Source organism: Siniperca chuatsi, linkage group LG17 (assembly GCF_020085105.1).
Source record: "Siniperca chuatsi isolate FFG_IHB_CAS linkage group LG17, ASM2008510v1, whole genome shotgun sequence".
NCBI classification, from domain to species: Eukaryota; Metazoa; Chordata; class Actinopteri; order Centrarchiformes; family Sinipercidae; genus Siniperca; species Siniperca chuatsi.
Window position 1 is genome coordinate 7,638,147 of NC_058058.1, and position 18,556 is coordinate 7,656,702.

Below are 18,556 nucleotides of genomic sequence, written 5' to 3' on the forward strand. Positions count from 1 at the left end.
TACTTTCCACCACTGCTTTACTAACCAGATAAAACAGCAAATGCAACAAAACACAAATGTTGAAAAGAGAAGGGAGGATAATAATGACATTATGGCCTTTTCCTCAAACACGTGGAGTGAAGTATTTCAGCTCATTTTGGCGAACAGAGATCAGGTGAAAAGGATTATGTGCTCAGTAAACCCCAAAATCAAACCTCAATTATCCTCAAACTGTGACCTTACAAAGCCTCTCAGATCACTGCATGGTTTCGTAAGAGTGGCCGGGAGCTGCTGTATGGGAGGGGACCAGCCGGAGCCTCAGCTGCACCTTTCAGACTGAACTGTGGCTCCACGTGAAAGTGCCCCAACACACAGACTTAAACAGCAGGGGCCCTGCCAGTCAGCATTAAAGTCAGTAGAGTTAAAATAGAGACAGAGCTTGCATATTATTAGATTAGTAGACATAGCATCAATTTATTTTTATTGTTAAAGACGATGGCCCAACTTTTCATATGATTCTGAACCAAATCTGCCTCCTGAATTGATCAAACCCCAAACAAATGAATATTTGAATGAAATAGAAATACAAATGTGATTGTTAAATGGTTGACTAATTGTATATTTATCAAGCAAAAGTATCCAACATTTGCACGCTCCATCTTCTTAAATGAAAGGATTTCCTGCTTTTCCTTGTTTTCTATATTGTAAATTTCATATTTTTGTGTTTGGGACTGTTAGTCGGCCAAAAAAAAGCAATTTGAAGACATCATATTGGGGTCTGGGAACTTGTGATCGGCATTTCTCAGTGTTTTCTGACATTTTATTGACTAAATTGTTAGTTATATTAGTTGCAGCCTTATTAACTATTAACTACAGCAGTCTCTCAGAAAAGGTGGCATCTCCTGGAGCTCTGCGATGTTGGTCAGCTGACAGGACGATACAACACATTCATACATGCACGCATTCACACAAAGGCATTATTCACATGCCAGCTCAGTGTGGTCTAATGTCGCTTACATAACTCTCACTTAAAGCTTTAGTTTTTCACAGAAACAAACCCTGCAGCCCCCTTTGTTTACACACTGCATGTATATTGTGCAGCAGTTAAAATAATGGAGGGTATAAACTCGAGTGAAGCTATATAATGTGACCTTAAAGTGATTCTGAGAAAAGGCTCTTAGGGTGGAGATGTTACATGAAACTCTCTCAGCTGGTGGTGATCCTCAGAGCGCCACTTTAAACCAATCCGAGAGCAGTGACGGCATTTGCAGTTGCGTTCACTGTACTGTGTGCTCTCCAAGAGGCCTTTAAGTGGATTACAGCTCTTTTTTGGTGATGGAATAGTTTCTCTGACGTCTGACACATGTTTGATTCAGCAGTCCAACCTCTCTGGCCATTCAGCTTTATTAAGATTCACAAGGTCTCTGTCACCTTTTAGCAATGCCTCTAGTTGTTACTCAACTTATTCCAAATCGGACACATGCCCTTATTGCAGGGCGATAGTCGGCATTTTAGAAATACCCCTTTACAAACCCACCCCCTCAAAGGTTTAACCAGACATAAAAATAGTCTTTTCTCATTAAGGTTTAAATGCTGTTTCAAGCCTCTCAGCACTGCCAGGAATAACGTTTTGGTATGGAAATACTACATTTTTAGTTCAATCAAATAATGTCCACTTATTAGCATTTTCCAACCAAATATCACGGTCTTCAGCAGGGGATGGTACTCCTCAGTCAAAACTGAGTCATCTTTATGAAGACCATGAGCTGTGTTTTTTCATGTCATGATCCTGTGTCTCCCTAACCTGCTGCCACACCCTGAGTGTGTGTGTGTGTGTGTGTGTGGAGACAGGTGTGCTGGAGTCAGAGCAGAGTGACACCAGCTGCACCTCATCTCAATAATCAAGACCTCTACAAATACTCAGCCTTCCCACTTCCACTCTGCCAGATCGTAGCCTCTGCATCAGTCAGTTGAAGCCATTTTTTATTCCTACATTACCAGTTTTCCTACTGTTGCCAGTTTTCTCCCTCGTCTAACGTTGTCTCCTGTTGCCCCCACAGTCCTGTCTGCTCTGGTTCTGGCCCCTGGATCCCCTCTCTTCTCAGTTTCCAGCCCAAGCTTCCCCAGGACTGCATTCCCTTTCCCCAGCCTTCACAATAAATACTTTTGTTTCTACCAGATCCCTGTCTCCTCGCTGTGAGTGTCTGCACTTGGGTTCACTAGCCTAGCCCTAACAAAACTACTATTTCCCAACTCAAGAATAAACTTTTATGCTGAACTACCTTTTACATTTTTATTTAAAGCAACAATAAAGGACACTTGTTGTCAGCACAAGCTGAAAACACAACATTGACATACTGTATTATCACCTTATAAAGTTTATATGACGAACGTGTTAGCAAACAATTGGCTATTTACACATCGAGCAAACGCTAAGCAACATTATCATTAATTTTGAGTTGTGTTTGTGTCCACCTGGCAAACATGGCACCTGGTAAATCCAATATTCACTCTCTTTTAGCTCTGGTTTGGTCTCCACCATCTCCTGAGGAAAGAATATCTGGCTCTTTAGCTGCTAGATGCTCGGCTATGTTCACCAGCTAGTTGCTAACTTTGTTACTTGGTTTATCAGAGCTTTGTCACTGAAAACATCCGCCCACTGCTGTTGGAAATGATGCTGATGAAGTTACAGGCCGTAAAAACCAAAACAAGGAGCTGAAAGATGCTAAAACACTCCTGAGGAAGACTACGGAGACAGGTGATAACTATCTGTGGGTTTGTCCCTACAACTTTTCACATTATATGTTGTCTGATAGATTGTTGATATAAAAATATCAATTAGTGCAGCTTTAAATTTAAAATGTAAAAATACTGAATTAGCCACCATTTGTAAAGGTTAAGGTTTCACTTGCAATGTAACCACAACCCCTAGTGTTGGTTTCTAAACCCCCCAAATTCCCTTCATATTACAGAGGACATGACCTCACTGTCCTCAGTGGTAGCTGCAGCCCTGCCTTATTATGAAATAACAACTGATATGAGAGTAAAACTGATTTTTGGGAAAGCATTTTGGTCATTGAGCTATTTTAAGATTCTGCCCAGAGGCTAATCTTATTGTTCAAGTCTAGTAAATTATTTCAAGCTTTGCCAGATCTGTACTGTTCATGTTGTTGTTGGTGTTGTACAGACATGTTCATGCAGCAAAACAGACTCTGTCAGGATTAATCTCGGGACATGGTTGAAAAAGGATTATTCAAAGAGATCGAAATATGATAAGTCTGCAGTATATTGGTTGGTGGAGACTTCAGAGACAGTGGGTAAAAGATAATGCGGCTACTATTTATAGATTCAACAGAGCAGTGATGCTGAAGACTTTGCTTGGCTCCACTTTTGTTTTTACAAAATACACAAACTTCCTTTAAATCTCTGAGTCTTCCAGTCATGCATGAAACAAGAGGAGCAGCTAAAACAGCCCGTGTTTTTGTCCAAACAAAGACTCAGATTGTCAGTTTTGGGTCTTTATCAGTATGCAAACCACGTCAGCTGGGCCAGCGGTCAGCATCGCTGCAGGCAAACAAAGCGGAAATTCATCCTGGACGTCTGCTGGTGGTGCAGGCCACGACGGACGGTCAAGGAGAAGTCTGCTCCTCAATGGTCTGTATTGTTGTGTACCAATGCAGTCTGAGTCATCCACCACGAGCGTGGAGCTCCAGAGCTGCCAACACCCACCAACAACGGCTGTCTACTGGGTTATAAAAGCCCTCCTACATAGAAATGGTCTGTCGTGGCTAAAAAGCAGTTTTTAAATCACTTTATATACAGTATGTGGATGGTTTTAATTCTAAAATCCTGTATAACCAATTTGTAAAAATGTTTCTAAATAAAACCTGTCAAAATATTTGAAAATACAAAAAAACTCTGTCCTGAGAAAATTCAATATTTTATAAATATTAAATGTCTTATAAATGATCTTTACTTTAGTACTAAGCTGTAATATGACAAACTTTGTAAAATGGGAAGTGATTCTTAAATGATGTGATCATAATATAAGGGATTTCCATTCTGTATCCTACTTTGGACAACATGCTAAAGGTGAAGATTTGTTTTTCCTTTCGCTATCATTATGACATTTCCAGCATGAAGAAGTGAGTCATTTTTCAATCTCTTCTACGAATGCATTTTAAAAAAAATACAATGTGGTTTGTTTTGGTTTTCTTTACTGTATTAGTTTATTTCTTTATTCTCTTTAAATTCTTCTAATTCTATTCAACTCATATTTATCGTCATGCATTATTCACCAACTCGCTTAATTTCTTTAGCTGTTCTTAATTTTATAACTTTAGATTTCGTAGTTTGTACACGTTATGTCTTTGTATTAGTATTGTGCCTTGTTTCTTTTATTCCCTTTTATTTTTTCCTCTTGTAACGCACTGTGTGTCTGCAATTAAGCATGATCAAAGCTTAACTTCTGTTTTGAAAAGTGCTATAAATGTTTCTTGATTGCTACTGTATTCATCTTTATTCGCTTTATACCCTTTTTGTTAGCCTTTTATTATTGTAATTTTATTTTCATCAACTGCCACAGCCCATCCAGATACAGAGAGTCTTTCACCCAGAAATCACATTTTTTAAGAGTTCTGTTAAAATCCCCTGCAGCCATCTTTGGAGTCTTACTGCCCCCTGCTGGGAGACCCCGTGCATCGTTAAGGATTCCAACTGCCGTAAAACCTCGAAGAAGAACGAAGACACTTAACCTACGTCACATCCGGATAGATAGTTCAGTTGAACGTACAGCAGGTGAGCAAAGAGCAATGTTTAATTAATCCGCGTCCATCCTTCTTAAATTATAAAATATATAAAGTTTCTGACTTAGTGAAATATTATTAGAAGCGAAAAGTTGTGATAAAATGGCTGTTTTGTTGAGGAAATGTTGTTTTAAACGGTTGAAGTTGGTGAAATGCCGGCGCTGTACTTCTGTTAGCTGCTAACATGAGTTCATTTATTTATTTCCTGTGTTGTTTACAGACTGAAGACGTGCGTTTAACGTCCAGCATTAAGATGAAAAGGTAAGACTTGTTTTATTTATTTTTTTTTTTTTACTACTTTGGCAGCAGACATTTATCTCCTAGCCCATGTGGCTGTAGTGGACTAAGGTTAAGTTGTGAAAAGCTTTGCATGTTATTCACACAGGAGCCTACGTGCAAACACGTTCATTATAAACTTTAGAGACTTTTATTTTATTACTACTGTCAAATCTGCAGACCTTTCCAGCGAGGCTCAGCCTGCAGTGGCTCTGTCCTTTCCTGTAGCGTCTGCTAGAGAGATGTGGGGCTGTTTGAGGCCCTGCTGTGGCTCTTCATGGCAGGGTTATAGGTAAACCTCAGACAAACTGTAAAGTATTTATATGAAGTTATCGTTTGATTATTACTACGTATTTGAGCCCTAATTCTGTGTACTGTCTTCTAGTTTATGTATTTATTTTTTTTAAGGAAAATCACATGCATCTTAACAGGAAACCATGTGCCATGAAGGGATGAGTGTGCAGGTTTTGCCTCCTGCAAAAGACTGAAATCACTGGATTTCACTGCTTATCTGTTTATAGTTGCAACTTTGGCTGGGCAAAAATAAATGTCACAATATCCCGAAGACATTATAAATGCAATTACTATTTCAATACATCAGTTTGATATGGGTATATTTTATAACATGAAATACACACATAATACGTAGTTTTAATATCAGTGGCAAGAGCTTCCCAATGTTTGTAATCTGATGAATTTGCTTTGTCAGACTTATTCTACAGTATTATGCAAATCTCTCTGGGCAAAAACTAACATGCTGGTTTATACTATCAACACAAACTACAAAATTGTGTATCACGTTTCACTCAAAATTGGCAATAAAGCCTTACGTAAACCATTAAACTCTCATCCCTTCATGGCGCGTAGTACGTGAAGTGATCTTTTGGTAAAATTCGTACATATGTAGGGTACTTAATGTAACGTACTTTTGTACAGGACTGCAGAGATGAGGCCCGGGCCCTGCCCTGCTCAGACCTCCTGACTGACATCTGGTGCTCAAGTATGACTTAAGGTTAGTTTTTGTAAAGACAACATGTGGCCTGAAAATAATGTATCAAGCTCATCTTTTAAAGGGACAGTTCACCCCAAAATCAGAAATACATATTTTTCCTCTTGCCTGTAGTGCTATTTATCCATCTGTTGCTTTTGGTGTGAGTTGCCGAGTTTTGGAGATATCGGCCGTAGAGATGTCTGCATTTTTTTTTTTATATAATGGGACTACATGGCACTCGGCTTGTGTTCTGCCAAAAAATACATTTGGAAAAACTCAACAACAATGTCTCTTTCCAGAAATCATGACCCGGTTACTCAAGATGATCCACAGATCTTGTTGTGAGCTGTTTCATGTAGGAACTATCGGTAGAAAGAAAATAGTTCCTACATGAAACTGCTCACAACAAGGTCTGTAGATTACAGTGCGTCCGGAAAGTATTCAGCGCTTCACTTTTTCCACATTTTGTTACGTTACAGCCTTATTCCAAAACAGATTCAATTCATTATTTTCCTCAAAATTCTACAAACAATACCCGATAATGACAGCGTGAAAGAAGTTTGTTTGAAATCTTTGCAAACTTATTAAAAATAAACAAAAATCACATGTACATAAATATTCACAGCCTTTGCTCAATACTTTGTCGAACATTAAACCTGTAAGACGCGTGCAGACCTTTCCAGCGAGGCTCAGCCTGCAGTGGCTCTGTCCTTTCCTGTAGCGTCTGCTAGAGAGATGTGGGGCTGTTTGAGGCCCTGCTGTGGCTCTTCATGGCAGGGTTATAGGTAAACCTCCAACATTGTCATCTTTTACGTTTCAAGCCAGATGAAATGCTCTTGTTGTACTGCTCCAGTGTCGTCCAGTAGCTTTATTAATTGAAATCTTCTATTTATTTATTTTTGCTTTACAGGAGTGGAAAACTCGGCGCTGCTGATGAGTGCAGAAGTCGGTCGCATCAAAGCTCTCGAGGGAGGTCAAGTGGTACGTTTTGTGAACTTTTCTGTTGTTTTTTTACCAGCAAATGTGACAGTTAATCACAGAACATCGATCAAACCTGGATTGTCAGGATCAGCTTCATTCGGTGTACGTGATTAACTGAACTGTATTTTGTTATTACCTCTTTGTGTACATATAGTCCAGCTCAGTCAAGTTATTGGGTGGTGTTGTCTCCTTGTTATGAACATAAATGTACAAAAAGTGTTGCATTAATTAAGAAATACTGGGTTTTTATTATTTCCAAGGCTTCACAGCTTCCAGCCGGCCTCAATGAAAGGAGTTCACCAAGTAACCACGTGGGTCGACGTTGTGGCTCCTCATTGAAACCAGAGTGAACTGCAAACTTGAGGGTTTCACCAATATGACGAGACTTTGATGCAGGTGAAGATCCCGATTTCCCCAAAGTCAGTCGGATGGCTCTTCGGATTTCATCAGGGAGTTGGAGAATCTGCTGAGGAGAAATAAGTCATATTTGGATGTCTAACATTTGGATAATTCCCAGTTTTCCCTGATTTGCAAACTTGTACATCTGCAGAAAAGTCCAATTCTGTAATAGGCAAGAGGAAAGAATATTTGTGTCCAGAGTTTTAATAATCGCAGTAAGATTTCTGTTCATGTTAAAATCATTTGAGTTTGACGAGAAACACTGTTAAAATAAACATCATCCTAAACATATTTGCTGTGTTTGTAACTTGATTTTCATCTGAGAAGGAAACACATTTTCCAGTTGGTAGAAACATTGTAATCCCTGATTTTATCATAGAACAAGAAATAAATTCAGGCTACAACTGGTTTCACATTATCACATTAGACTGTGGTGATTGCTGACGTCCAAGCAAATCCTGTTCCACAAAAACATGATGGACAGATTAATTTAAATTACAATCTTGAAACTGTTAATCCGTTTTGTAAATCATTAATTTATTTTCCTGATTAGATGACAAATGCGGCATTTCAGTAGATTTAGCGGTTGGTGTTACATGTGCAGTTATCCATCTCTAAAACAAACGGACTAAAACGGTTTCAACAGACTTCTCATATTGTGTCAAGGAAAAAGATGTTTGGCAGGAAACATTGCCTTAATATCTTATTTTGCAGAAACCCAAATGTAGTCACATCAAATCTGATAATGAAATGAAGCCTGTAGTTAAGATCTTTGCTTAAAAAGAGAAACATTTGAGAACATGTGGTTTGAAATATTAAGCAATTAGTGCTAAATAACTTTTCTGCAACAAAAAAATGTGTAATATTGTCAAGATCCATGTGAGGGCGATAATGCACCACGTGTTTACTGTCAGGATGTTTTTATTACATGCAACAGGCTCATACCTCACAGGAGCATAAACATTTCTGTGGATTAAAGGGAAATCACACGCAGTTAATTCAATTAATCAAAAAATCAACTAAGTGAACAATTAAACCATTAATTGGGTCAGATTAAGTGAATGTTGATCATAAAAAGAATCATTATACTGAATAAACTAGGATCCAGAGACTGGGGTAGTAAATTACCACTAGATAACAAATCCCTTAAGAACTGCTCACAATTTAGTTTTCACACATTGAGATATCTATCTATCTATCTATCTATCTAGATAGATAGATAGATAGATAGATAGATATCTATATATATATATATATAGATATATATATATATAGATAGATAGATAGATCTATCTATAGATATATATATATATATATATATATATATATATATATATATATATATATATATATATATAGATATATATATCTATATATAGATATATATATATCTATCTATATATATATAGATAGATATCTATCTATCTATCTATCTATCTATCTATCTATCTATCTATCTATCTATCTATCTATCTATCTATCTATCTATCTATCTATCTATCTATCTATCTATCTATATACGTAATGGCCACTTTATTAGGTCCGCCTGTAAAATCTAATGCAATCCAATACAACAGCTCAGCCATAAATTCTACCTTTACTAAGAGGTGTTTCTAATGTTTTGCCCAACTTATTTATGAACATGAGGGCTGAAGAATATTAGAGATACGTTTCAATATAATGCAGCCCGGCACAACACTGCAAACTACAACCTCTATAATAAACTGTTAAACTATTGCTCCTCTGACATTGTCAGTCAAAACTGAACATTATTATCTTGTAAAGGTCGAATTTATTGCTGAACATTTTGTATCGGGTTGCATTAAAATTTAGTATATATTGTTCACATTCCCTTCTCTTCATTTTAAGCACTATAGCTCTTTTCACTTAAGTATATATATATTACATATTTTTAATGTAAATTTCTGTTTATATTTATGATTGCTTGACTTTTGCAGTACTTGTTTTTTCTCTTACTTTGTGTATTTTTACTGTTACACACCACAATTCACAATAATATGAAAATATGAGCAATTTAAGGCAGCACTTTGTATTAAACTTATTTAATTTCACCCCTAATTGTGTGTTATTTTGTGCTCCTTAATCTTTGTATGAAACGTTTCCATGGATACAATCAAATGGTTCTCTTCCTTATTATTGGACTGATTGTTTGAAACAATGGCTCAGTTATTATTATTTATTATCAGAGGTGGAAGAAGTACTTGTATATTTTAGTTAAGCAAAAGTAGCAGTACTGTTGTAAAAATACTCTAAGTAAGAGTTATGCATTCAGGAGTTCCCTTGAGTAAAGTAAAAGTACTTGTTGGTCCCTTTCATACAGTTTATGTCATATTAATGGAATATTATTACTGATGCTTTAACACTAAGCAGCATTTTAATGTTACAGCTGGTGGAGGTGGAGCACATTTAACTACTTTATATACTGCTGGACAGTTTAATCTAGTATCATAGTTTATAAATTGATCACATGTTTTTTTGTTTGTAAAATCTTAATCTGTAAAGTAACTAAAGCTGTCAGACGAATGTAGTGAAGTAAAAACTACAATATTTCCCTCTTAAATGTAGTCAGGTAGAAGTATAAAGTAGCATAAAATTGAAATACTCAAGAACCTAACGATTGTACTGAAGTACAGTACTTGAGTAAATGTACTTACTGTAGTATTATTAGTAGTAAAACAACAGAAATCCACGAAGGTAAATATGTACTTTTCCTTACTGAAAAAATAAAAGTTGTTTTATTTTATTTTATTGTGGAATGTTTGAAATGCGGAAATGACGACGTTACTTTCGGTTTTATCCCACACTGATCAAAATAAGTCATGAAGTAAAAAGGAGCTAGCTATAAAGTAAGTAACCAACCTGACTCGAGTGTGTAGTGTGTAAAGTGTGTAGATTCGGTGTGTATTAGTTGCAGTTTGTGTGAGTGAACTAGTTAATACGTGTACTCGGCAGTATTTCTAAAAAAAAGTTCGGGGGATATTTCCGATCATTTGTTGGGTCTCTGTAATTAATATTACAAAGAGTACGATCTAGACCTGCTCTATAGGAAAAGCGCAATGAGATAACTTCTGTTATGAATAATAATAATAAAATTGAATTGAATTTAAAATGTAATTGAAACCAAATCTGCCAAAGAGCCACAATTTACCTGGACTTTCACTGCGTAGCCACATGCTACTTTAATATCCTTCATCTGACCAGTGGTGGAAGAAGTAGTCCTACTCAGATAAAGTTAAAGTAGCAGTAGCACACTGTAAAAATACTCTGTTACAAGTAAAAGTACAAAACTGTACTCAAGTAGAAGTACAAAAGATCAGTGGACGTCAAAATATACCATAAGTACCAAAAGTAAAATCAGAATCAGAAATACTTTATTGATCCCCGAGGGGAAACAGGAATAGAAGTTCTAAGCAAAAAAATATAATACACTATAATACAGGTCAGATAATAACTTAAGTACCAAGTGAGTATAAGTATAAAATAAAATAAGTGTGAAGTACAAAGTGGGTTTACCGGTTGATGATAATAATACGGTATAAAGTAATACAGGTATGAATAAATATCTATATCAATAAATAGGGAATTTTAAACTAAAATATTGCACAGGAGTATTACACAGAATATTGCACAGTTATGTCAAGTATTGCAGAGATGTTAGTGATCAATGTCCAGTTTAGTGACTTCGGGTCACACAGACTGACACTTAGAGGGAGGAGTTAAAGAGTTTGATGGCCACAGGCAGGAATGACTTCCTGTACTCATTATGCAGAGGGGCCCATTTCAGAATAATGTTTATTATATTATTGTATTATAATTAGTGATGCATTAATGTGTTCATCACTTTAATGTTGCATTTGCGAATCAGTCTGGAGAGGTCAGGCTACAGCAGAAGTATAAAGTAACAAATACTGGCATCTACTGGCAACCTGTCACAACATATCAAGCCTGTTGCAAGAAATCTTGGTGTCCTGTTTGATAACAATTTATGTTTTGAGCAACATATCACTAAGCTTGTCCAATCATGTTTTTATCACCTCAGAAACATTGCAGAAATCTGATCTATTTTAAATCTTAGTGATGCAGAAACTGTACATGCTTTTATCTCCTCACGCCTTGATTATTGTAACAGCCTGTTCACTTGTCTTAATCACAAAACTTTGACACGACTGCAGACTGTACAAAACTCAGCTGCTCAGCTGTCAACCAGGACCAGGAGGTACGACCACATCACACCTGTTTCAGCCTCTTTACACTGGCTCCCTGTTTGTTTTAGGATTGATTTTAAGATCTTGTTGATTACTTTTAAGGCTCTTCATGGCCTGGCTCCAGACTATATTTTAGACCTTGTAATCCCTTATGAACCTTCACGTAGTTTGAGATCTTCGGACAGGGGTCTCCTGTCTGTTCCTGAGTCCAGGATGAAAACTAAGGGGGACAGAGCTTTTGCTATCAGGGCCCCGAGGCTCTGGAACAACTTGCCCGAAGAAATTAGGTTGTCTGAGTCAGGTTGTCGTTTAAGTCTCTTCTCAAAACACATTTTTATCTGAAAGCAGATCCTGATTTTACCTGAACTGTCTGTTTATTTTATTGGTTTTTATGTATTTTATTTCTTTATATTTCGTCATTCACTGTGGTATTTTATTTCTCTCTTTGTGAAGCACTTTGTACTGTTTTGATAAGTGCTCTTTAAATAAAGTTTTATTATTATTATTAACATCAAATGAAAATACTCAAGTTAAGTACCTAAAAGTTGTACTTAAGTACACTACTTGAGTAAATGTATTTAGTTACTTTCCACAAACTGGACAGTATGAAGTATAAAAAGTGTGTGTTTAACTCAAGATGTTTTCTGGAAAGTTTCCATCGACATACTGAATTAATTTCTTCTTTTAGTGATTATTAACTAATCTGTGGCTTTTATTGCCCTCTACTGACCATCAGTAGGAGTTTCTGACATAGACGTGTTATATACTTTAGCTCTAAGTTTATTTCCTGTGGCTCATTTTAGTAGCTGTCCCCCAGCAGTGCAGTTTCACTACACTGATCTATAATTATAAAATATTTCCTCTGTAGAGACGAGTAAAGGCTTCTTCTTTTGTTCATGTCTCTTGTGCCCTTCAACTGAAAACACCAGCAATTTAATCATCTTAATAAGCTACACTTAACTTGACAGTACTCATTATTGCACTATTACTTATTATTTATATTACATTGTATTATACCGTACCATACTGATCAACTTCTAAATCCACTTTGGTACTTACACTTATTTTAGCGTTTATACTTTATATCCACTTGTACTAAATTTATCTTAGCTGTATTATAGTGTATTATATTTTGATTTGCTTAGTACTTCTATTCCTGTGTGCATTGACGTGATAGTGAGCTGCTGTAATGAAAGAGTTTGTCCTCTGGGATCAATAAAGTATTTCTGATTCTGATTAGTTGCTCGTGATTTTAGCTTGAAACATGGTTACATGGAAAAAAGCATTTACAGGCCCATGTAAGCATTACAGAATCAAAATGAGAGGAAAAACAATATATGCTAACAATAATAAACAAATAGAATACAATAGAAAAAAACATAGTAAAGAATTAAGACTGGAATTGGGTTACACAGGGCGAATGTAAAACTCTGTACCTCTTACTCCGAAAGAAACCCCAATGAGGAGAAAAAAGCCCAAAACATAAATAACATAATCCTATTCCAGCTATATGTAGCATCACATTAAAGTTTGTATTTTCTGAATTACTTCATATATAACTTTGATATTGGATACTGTATGTTGTACAAAGCTAACTGTACAAGACTTTAAAGCTACATGCTGTAGGTCAGGTGAAGTAATAAGAATAAAAAGTAATGACGATAATAGTAAGAATTTATCCCTTTTTTGGCTTGACAATGAAGAGTATTCTTTAAGGATAAAGCTGGTGATAGTATATTTGTCTTATTGTCAACAAATCCCATGAAAAGACCAAAACTAACAATTAACTGATCCTACTAACAAGTATCATCTGTGTAGCCAGAGCCTGCTATAGATTATTCTGAGCCATAGCTGCAGTGTCGTGGTCCAAAAAATATTAAGAACACAACAGTGATCCACACCGTACCTTAAATTTAATGAACATGTAATTTATTTTGGGTTAATCTACACATATGAATCCTGAACCTCCAAATGCACTTCCTGTTTCCTCCTGTTTGAGTAACGTTTGCTAAAAACTGCAGTGCCCAGAAAATGATCCTTTTTTTAAAAATGAACTTGTATATCCGTGACCCATTTTTAAAGATGTTCGTGTTTAGTAGGAACAAATGTGCTTGGGGCTGAGTGCCACAGACAAGGTAATGAAGTCAGAAAGTGCTGAGAGATTAGAGACTAATGCTCTGTTGGTTTTGGTCTTTTCATGGTATTTGTTCACAATAAGAAAAATATAGAAAAACACCAGACGTCAAGTGAAGAATGCAAAATATTGATCAAATAAAGGGCACCCGTAATGATTTGTCATTTTTTGGCTTGACAATAAATCTTAATCTTAATAAATGAAATATTTTGCAGTCCTTACTTCCTCTATAGCTGAGTGGAAAATACACATTGAGTATATGCATTTGTAGACGTGTCAGCCTCCTGGCAGACATACTGAATTATTATGGCCATTTTTGTTCTTTGAGGCAGAGTCAAAATACAATTTGACACTACTGTTTTGTGAAGTTACATCATATTCTACAAATGAAAGGTGGTTAAACTCACTGGGCACTTGGTTTTTCCTGTATTACATCCCTGACTGAGGTCAGTCAATCACCGAATCAATCAATCAGTCAGTAAATGGAATCATGTATTTCTTTCCACAGTTGTTGCTCGAGTCTTGCGAAAGAGCTCTCAGGTGTTGCAGGTGAATCGTCAACAATATCGTTTAACAGTGAAAACACCTGACCATCTTGAGGTAACTGAACGTTGCCGTTACATTTATCCATCTCATGTTAGGTTGGATTAATCATCTACTTATTCAGAATTGTTTGTCTGCAAGCTCTTTGTGTGTCATTCTGTGTTTTTCTCCACCTCTTATTCCCAGATGGATTTCCCAGTGGAGGCAACAGTACATTTGAATATTTTCCCCAACGAGACAAAGGTGCGAGAAATCCTCAGGTCACATGGCTTTGTGTTGACAGATCTGAGCAGCGATCAGGTCCGTGTCAAGGGGAGATTTTTGAAACTTAAATCTGTGAAGGCCTCTTTGGAGCCGCTTCTTAACTCACAAACCAAGACGGACATTGTGCCGTCCTCATCCTCACCGGTCCAGAAGGTTTCCTCTGGAGCCATTTCCAAATACTACACCGACAACAGCTCACATGGTAACAGAAGCCGGTCAGGATCCCGGAACAAGCCTCCCCATGCTTCTCCATCTTCACCCACCACCTCCTCATCTTGGGCGTCTCGCTCTTCCAACAACCATCCAACGTCTCCAGAGTACAGAGCTTCTTTTTCTCCAATACCAGACCAGCGTGGCTCATTCAGGCATGGAGGAGAGTCCTTTGTCGTTGATGCAGATGTGTTTATGTACGCAAACCAGCTCAGAAAAAAAGACATTGACGGCATCCTGGACAGCCATAATGTTAGAATGGAAGCGTGTCAAGTTGCAGATAGCTTCAACATCACTTTACTGGGGAAGAGCGCAAGGATAGCTGTCGGTAAACTGCAGAGCCTCCTGAATAATCTCAATGAATCACTACGCACACAGGAAGTTCCTCTGAAGGACATGGATCATGAAGGCAAGGGTCTTTTAGAGAGAATTTGGAAAAACAAAAACATTTACGGTTCAGTGCTCGTATGTGCGATGAATGACAAACTTCACCTGATAGGACCGTCTGGTGAGAGCTACCAGTTAAAGCAGAGGCTGTTGGGGAGGCCGGTTGACCAGACAGGACGTACAGGGAGGACATTCGACAGAAACTCCAGGTCAAGGAGCAGCTCTCTGCCACCAGTCAGTCGAAAGAACACAGAAAGAGATAGCGGTGCCATCGCTTATCCATCTCCCGTCGGAGCTGCAGGTTACTCTCCATCAAAGTACCAGGATGATAAAAGGGAAGGTGCTGAACCTAAGCGGGGAGCTGATGCTCGTTTTGTTCAAGGTAGAGCTTTTAGGACAAGAAGCCAATCTGAGTCCCGTGAAAAAACACGAGTAGAAAGGGCTAACAGCCATGTGCAAGAGCTGGAAAACAAACATCCGTCTCCTAAATCGCTCGTGAAAGCCCTTCCGCAGCTACTTAGGATAAATACAAAAGATATGAGAAAAAAGATAAAATCTTGGAGAAAATGATAAATGAGCAGTGAATTTATGTTCATGAAGGTAGAAACAGAACTGACTTTTTTTTTTTTACCATGCTATGTGTCTAAATACCTTTTATTTATTGAGTCTTATTGAGTAACAGATGTATGCAGTTACATGGTGTTGTTTGGTAGGGCCTCATTGATAGTGGATTTTTTTAGGCCAATAGCGATACCAATATTTGAGCGTTAAAGGAAAAGTACACTATTCTATACAGTAAATATGTAGCTGCCACCAGCAGCTGGTTAGCTTAGCATAAAGACTGGATACAGGATAACAACTAGCCTGTCTATGTTCAAACCAACTCTGCCTACCAGCACCTCAAAACTCACTAATTAACATGTTATATCTTGTTTGTTGAAGTTGTGGTTTTATTGGGGTTATGTGCTGAACTATTTCTTGGCCAGAAACATTATCTTTAGACAGAGCAAGGATAGATGTTTCCAGTCTTTGTGCTAAGCTACGCTAACTGGCTGCTGATAGCGCCATATTTATAGCACAGACATGAGTGGTATCAATTTTATCATCTAACTCTCGCTAAGAAAGAGAGTACATGTATTTCACATATTTATTTAATTAATTCAAACTAGAGGTGATCACGGTCCACTTGATTCTGGAGAAACTGAGATCTGAGTCGGAGACGGTCTCGTTTTACTGCTCTTGAGTCTGTATCAATATGTTCCATACCTGAGTGGACTTGTGCTTTCTTTGTAGTCATAATCACTGCTATTTTAGGAAATCAGTAGCCTATGTAAATAAAAGTATGCTATTAAATGACTTAGTTACTTTTTTAAACTACAGTATCTCTCTCTCAGTTGGCTACAGAATATTTTATTGTTGATGCAGGATCTGAAAATATTACTTTTTATAGATTGTTTACCATATAAACTAATCATTTTTTTGAATTTGTAAATTACTTAACATTCATTCTTAAGAAACTATTAGGGCTGCAGCTAACGATTATTTTCATAATTGATTAATCTGCTGATTATTTCCTCAGTTAATCGTTTGGCTTATATGACAGAAAACAAAGCCCATCACAATCTGCTAGAGGCCAAGGTGATGTTTCACATGACCAACACTCCAAAACCCAAAGATGTTTAATTTAACATGTTTAGACACAGAAAAGCAGCACATTTTCACATTTAAGAAGCTTTAAGGATGTTTTACTTAGACAAATTACTTAAAGTTCCCCTCCAGACTCTGCTATGATTAATATTTTGTTTAAAAAAAGAGAAATTCTGGATCTCTGAATGCCCCGCCCACCACCGCTGCGTGTTAGGTTGCCCAGTGAGAGCATCGATGTGGGTGAGAGACATACATCCATGGTGAGAGAGCGGTGCGCGTCGAGATGGGTAGAGTTGGAGGAAACATCGGAGAGATTCAGCCGTACATGTTTGAGCCTCAGTCAGACTCAGATGAGGAGTCTACTGTGCACCAAAATTGGCGACTAGCAGACGTATCAGAATGATTAGTGTAGTTAGCATCTTTTATTTGTTTATGTTGTTTGTTAGCTTGTAACTGGCAGTGGCTGACACAGCGTTAGTGTTTGTGAAACATACAATAATATCTGCTAAAATGTTACAGTGTGTTCACATTGTTATTACATAACGTTAGTAGAGAGTTGAAGGGTCCGGTTTTAAAACTTTCACTAAGCTAACTTTGTGCAAACTCTGGCTCTCTGTACTGACCAGTCCGCTCTGTGCTGAAGGTTTCAGGTTTCTTTGGCGGTGGCGTTGAGATTGGCTTTCAAATTTGTGACGTCCCAAATCTAGTCCGAGTCTGTTTGAATCTCAGATTTTAGGGAAGTGTACAGACATCCCCCCCTTCAGTAGAGGAATGTGAAAACACCTATTAATTATTAACCATAGGAAAAACACATTTTTGAGTGGAGGGGTACTTTAAACGCTAAATCAATTATCAAAATAGTTGCCGATTAATTGACCAGTCGATTAATTGACAAATCCTTGTAGCTGTAGACATTATTATCTTTTTAAAAATCTTTTTGACTGCAGTTGCTTCTGAGATAAGTTAAAATTAGCTGATTATGTCAGCCATGAAAATATATCGGTTGGGCTCTGTTGTTCAGCACTGACTCTTTTTAATCAGCTCTTTTAAATGATTAATGTTGAAGTGTAAAATTTAAACTGATCAGTCAGATTGATGAATGTTGTTATTTTGTGCAATGTACTGATTTTGACACTGTTACTGTATTCTTCTGATGTCAACATTTTTATTGTACTCAAACACTAATAACCTGTGCATAATATTAACATTATTCAACCTCTTCTGTCCTGAAGAACAGTCAGTTATTTACAGCCTTTGACCAACATCTCTCGCATAATTAAAGTATTTCATTATTTCTAGTTGCTTGCACTGTAAATGTTGGTGATCTGGATATTATTCTACATCTGTACACTAGAGCATCAGCTGAATGGTTAAAATATAATTTATGTAAATTGGAAAACAGAAGAATAAATATGGCAATTAAAAAACACAACATTAACAATAAAGTACCATGAGTGATTTGAAGGATCTTTGGGTGTTTAAATGTGATAATGAGATTTGTGCCTCTTTCATCTCCATGTGTTTGTGCTCTACCATAATTACATTGTGCCTCTGGGGCTATTGTCATGTTGTTACTGTTAACACCTGAATGCAGCATCTAGATGGAGACAGAAACGGATGTGAGAGGAAGCGTGAGCAGGAAGTGAAATAGTCTCTGACAGTCAACTGAACTCATGCTGAGAGAGGAAGTACTTATGGCTGTACAGTAACAGGC

General features: G+C 37.1%; 1 protein-coding gene, 1 long non-coding RNA gene and 2 other non-coding genes across 6 annotated transcripts; all 4 read left to right on the plus strand.

The window, feature by feature from the left end:
* Window positions 1-2,722: 2,722 nt before the first annotated feature.
* LOC122865011 lies at window positions 2,723-7,722 on the plus strand. 3 transcript variants are annotated; one of them, XR_006375367.1, is made up of 6 exons: window positions 2,723-2,737; window positions 4,636-4,776; window positions 5,005-5,045; window positions 5,997-6,072; window positions 6,962-7,032; window positions 7,293-7,722. It is a non-coding gene; the product is annotated as an uncharacterized LOC122865011 (long non-coding RNA). The 3 variants fall into 3 exon arrangements; XR_006375366.1 differs by lacking the exon at window positions 2,723-2,737 and adding an exon at window positions 3,742-3,756; XR_006375365.1 differs by lacking the exon at window positions 2,723-2,737 and adding an exon at window positions 4,110-4,124.
* LOC122865085 lies at window positions 5,235-5,369 on the plus strand. Its single transcript, XR_006375392.1, has one exon. It is a non-coding gene; the product is annotated as a small nucleolar RNA SNORA9 (small nucleolar RNA).
* LOC122865086 lies at window positions 6,719-6,853 on the plus strand. The gene has a single exon (XR_006375393.1). It is a non-coding gene; the product is annotated as a small nucleolar RNA SNORA9 (small nucleolar RNA).
* Window positions 7,723-10,218: 2,496 nt separating the features above from the next.
* On the plus strand, window positions 10,219-18,306 carry si:dkey-154b15.1. Its single transcript, XM_044172907.1, has 3 exons — window positions 10,219-10,298; window positions 14,300-14,391; window positions 14,521-18,306. Exon 3 carries the CDS (start codon window positions 14,521-14,523, stop codon window positions 15,763-15,765), a length of 1,245 nt encoding a protein of 414 aa, XP_044028842.1. The 5' UTR covers window positions 10,219-10,298; window positions 14,300-14,391; the 3' UTR covers window positions 15,766-18,306.
* Window positions 18,307-18,556: the final 250 nt, after the last annotated feature.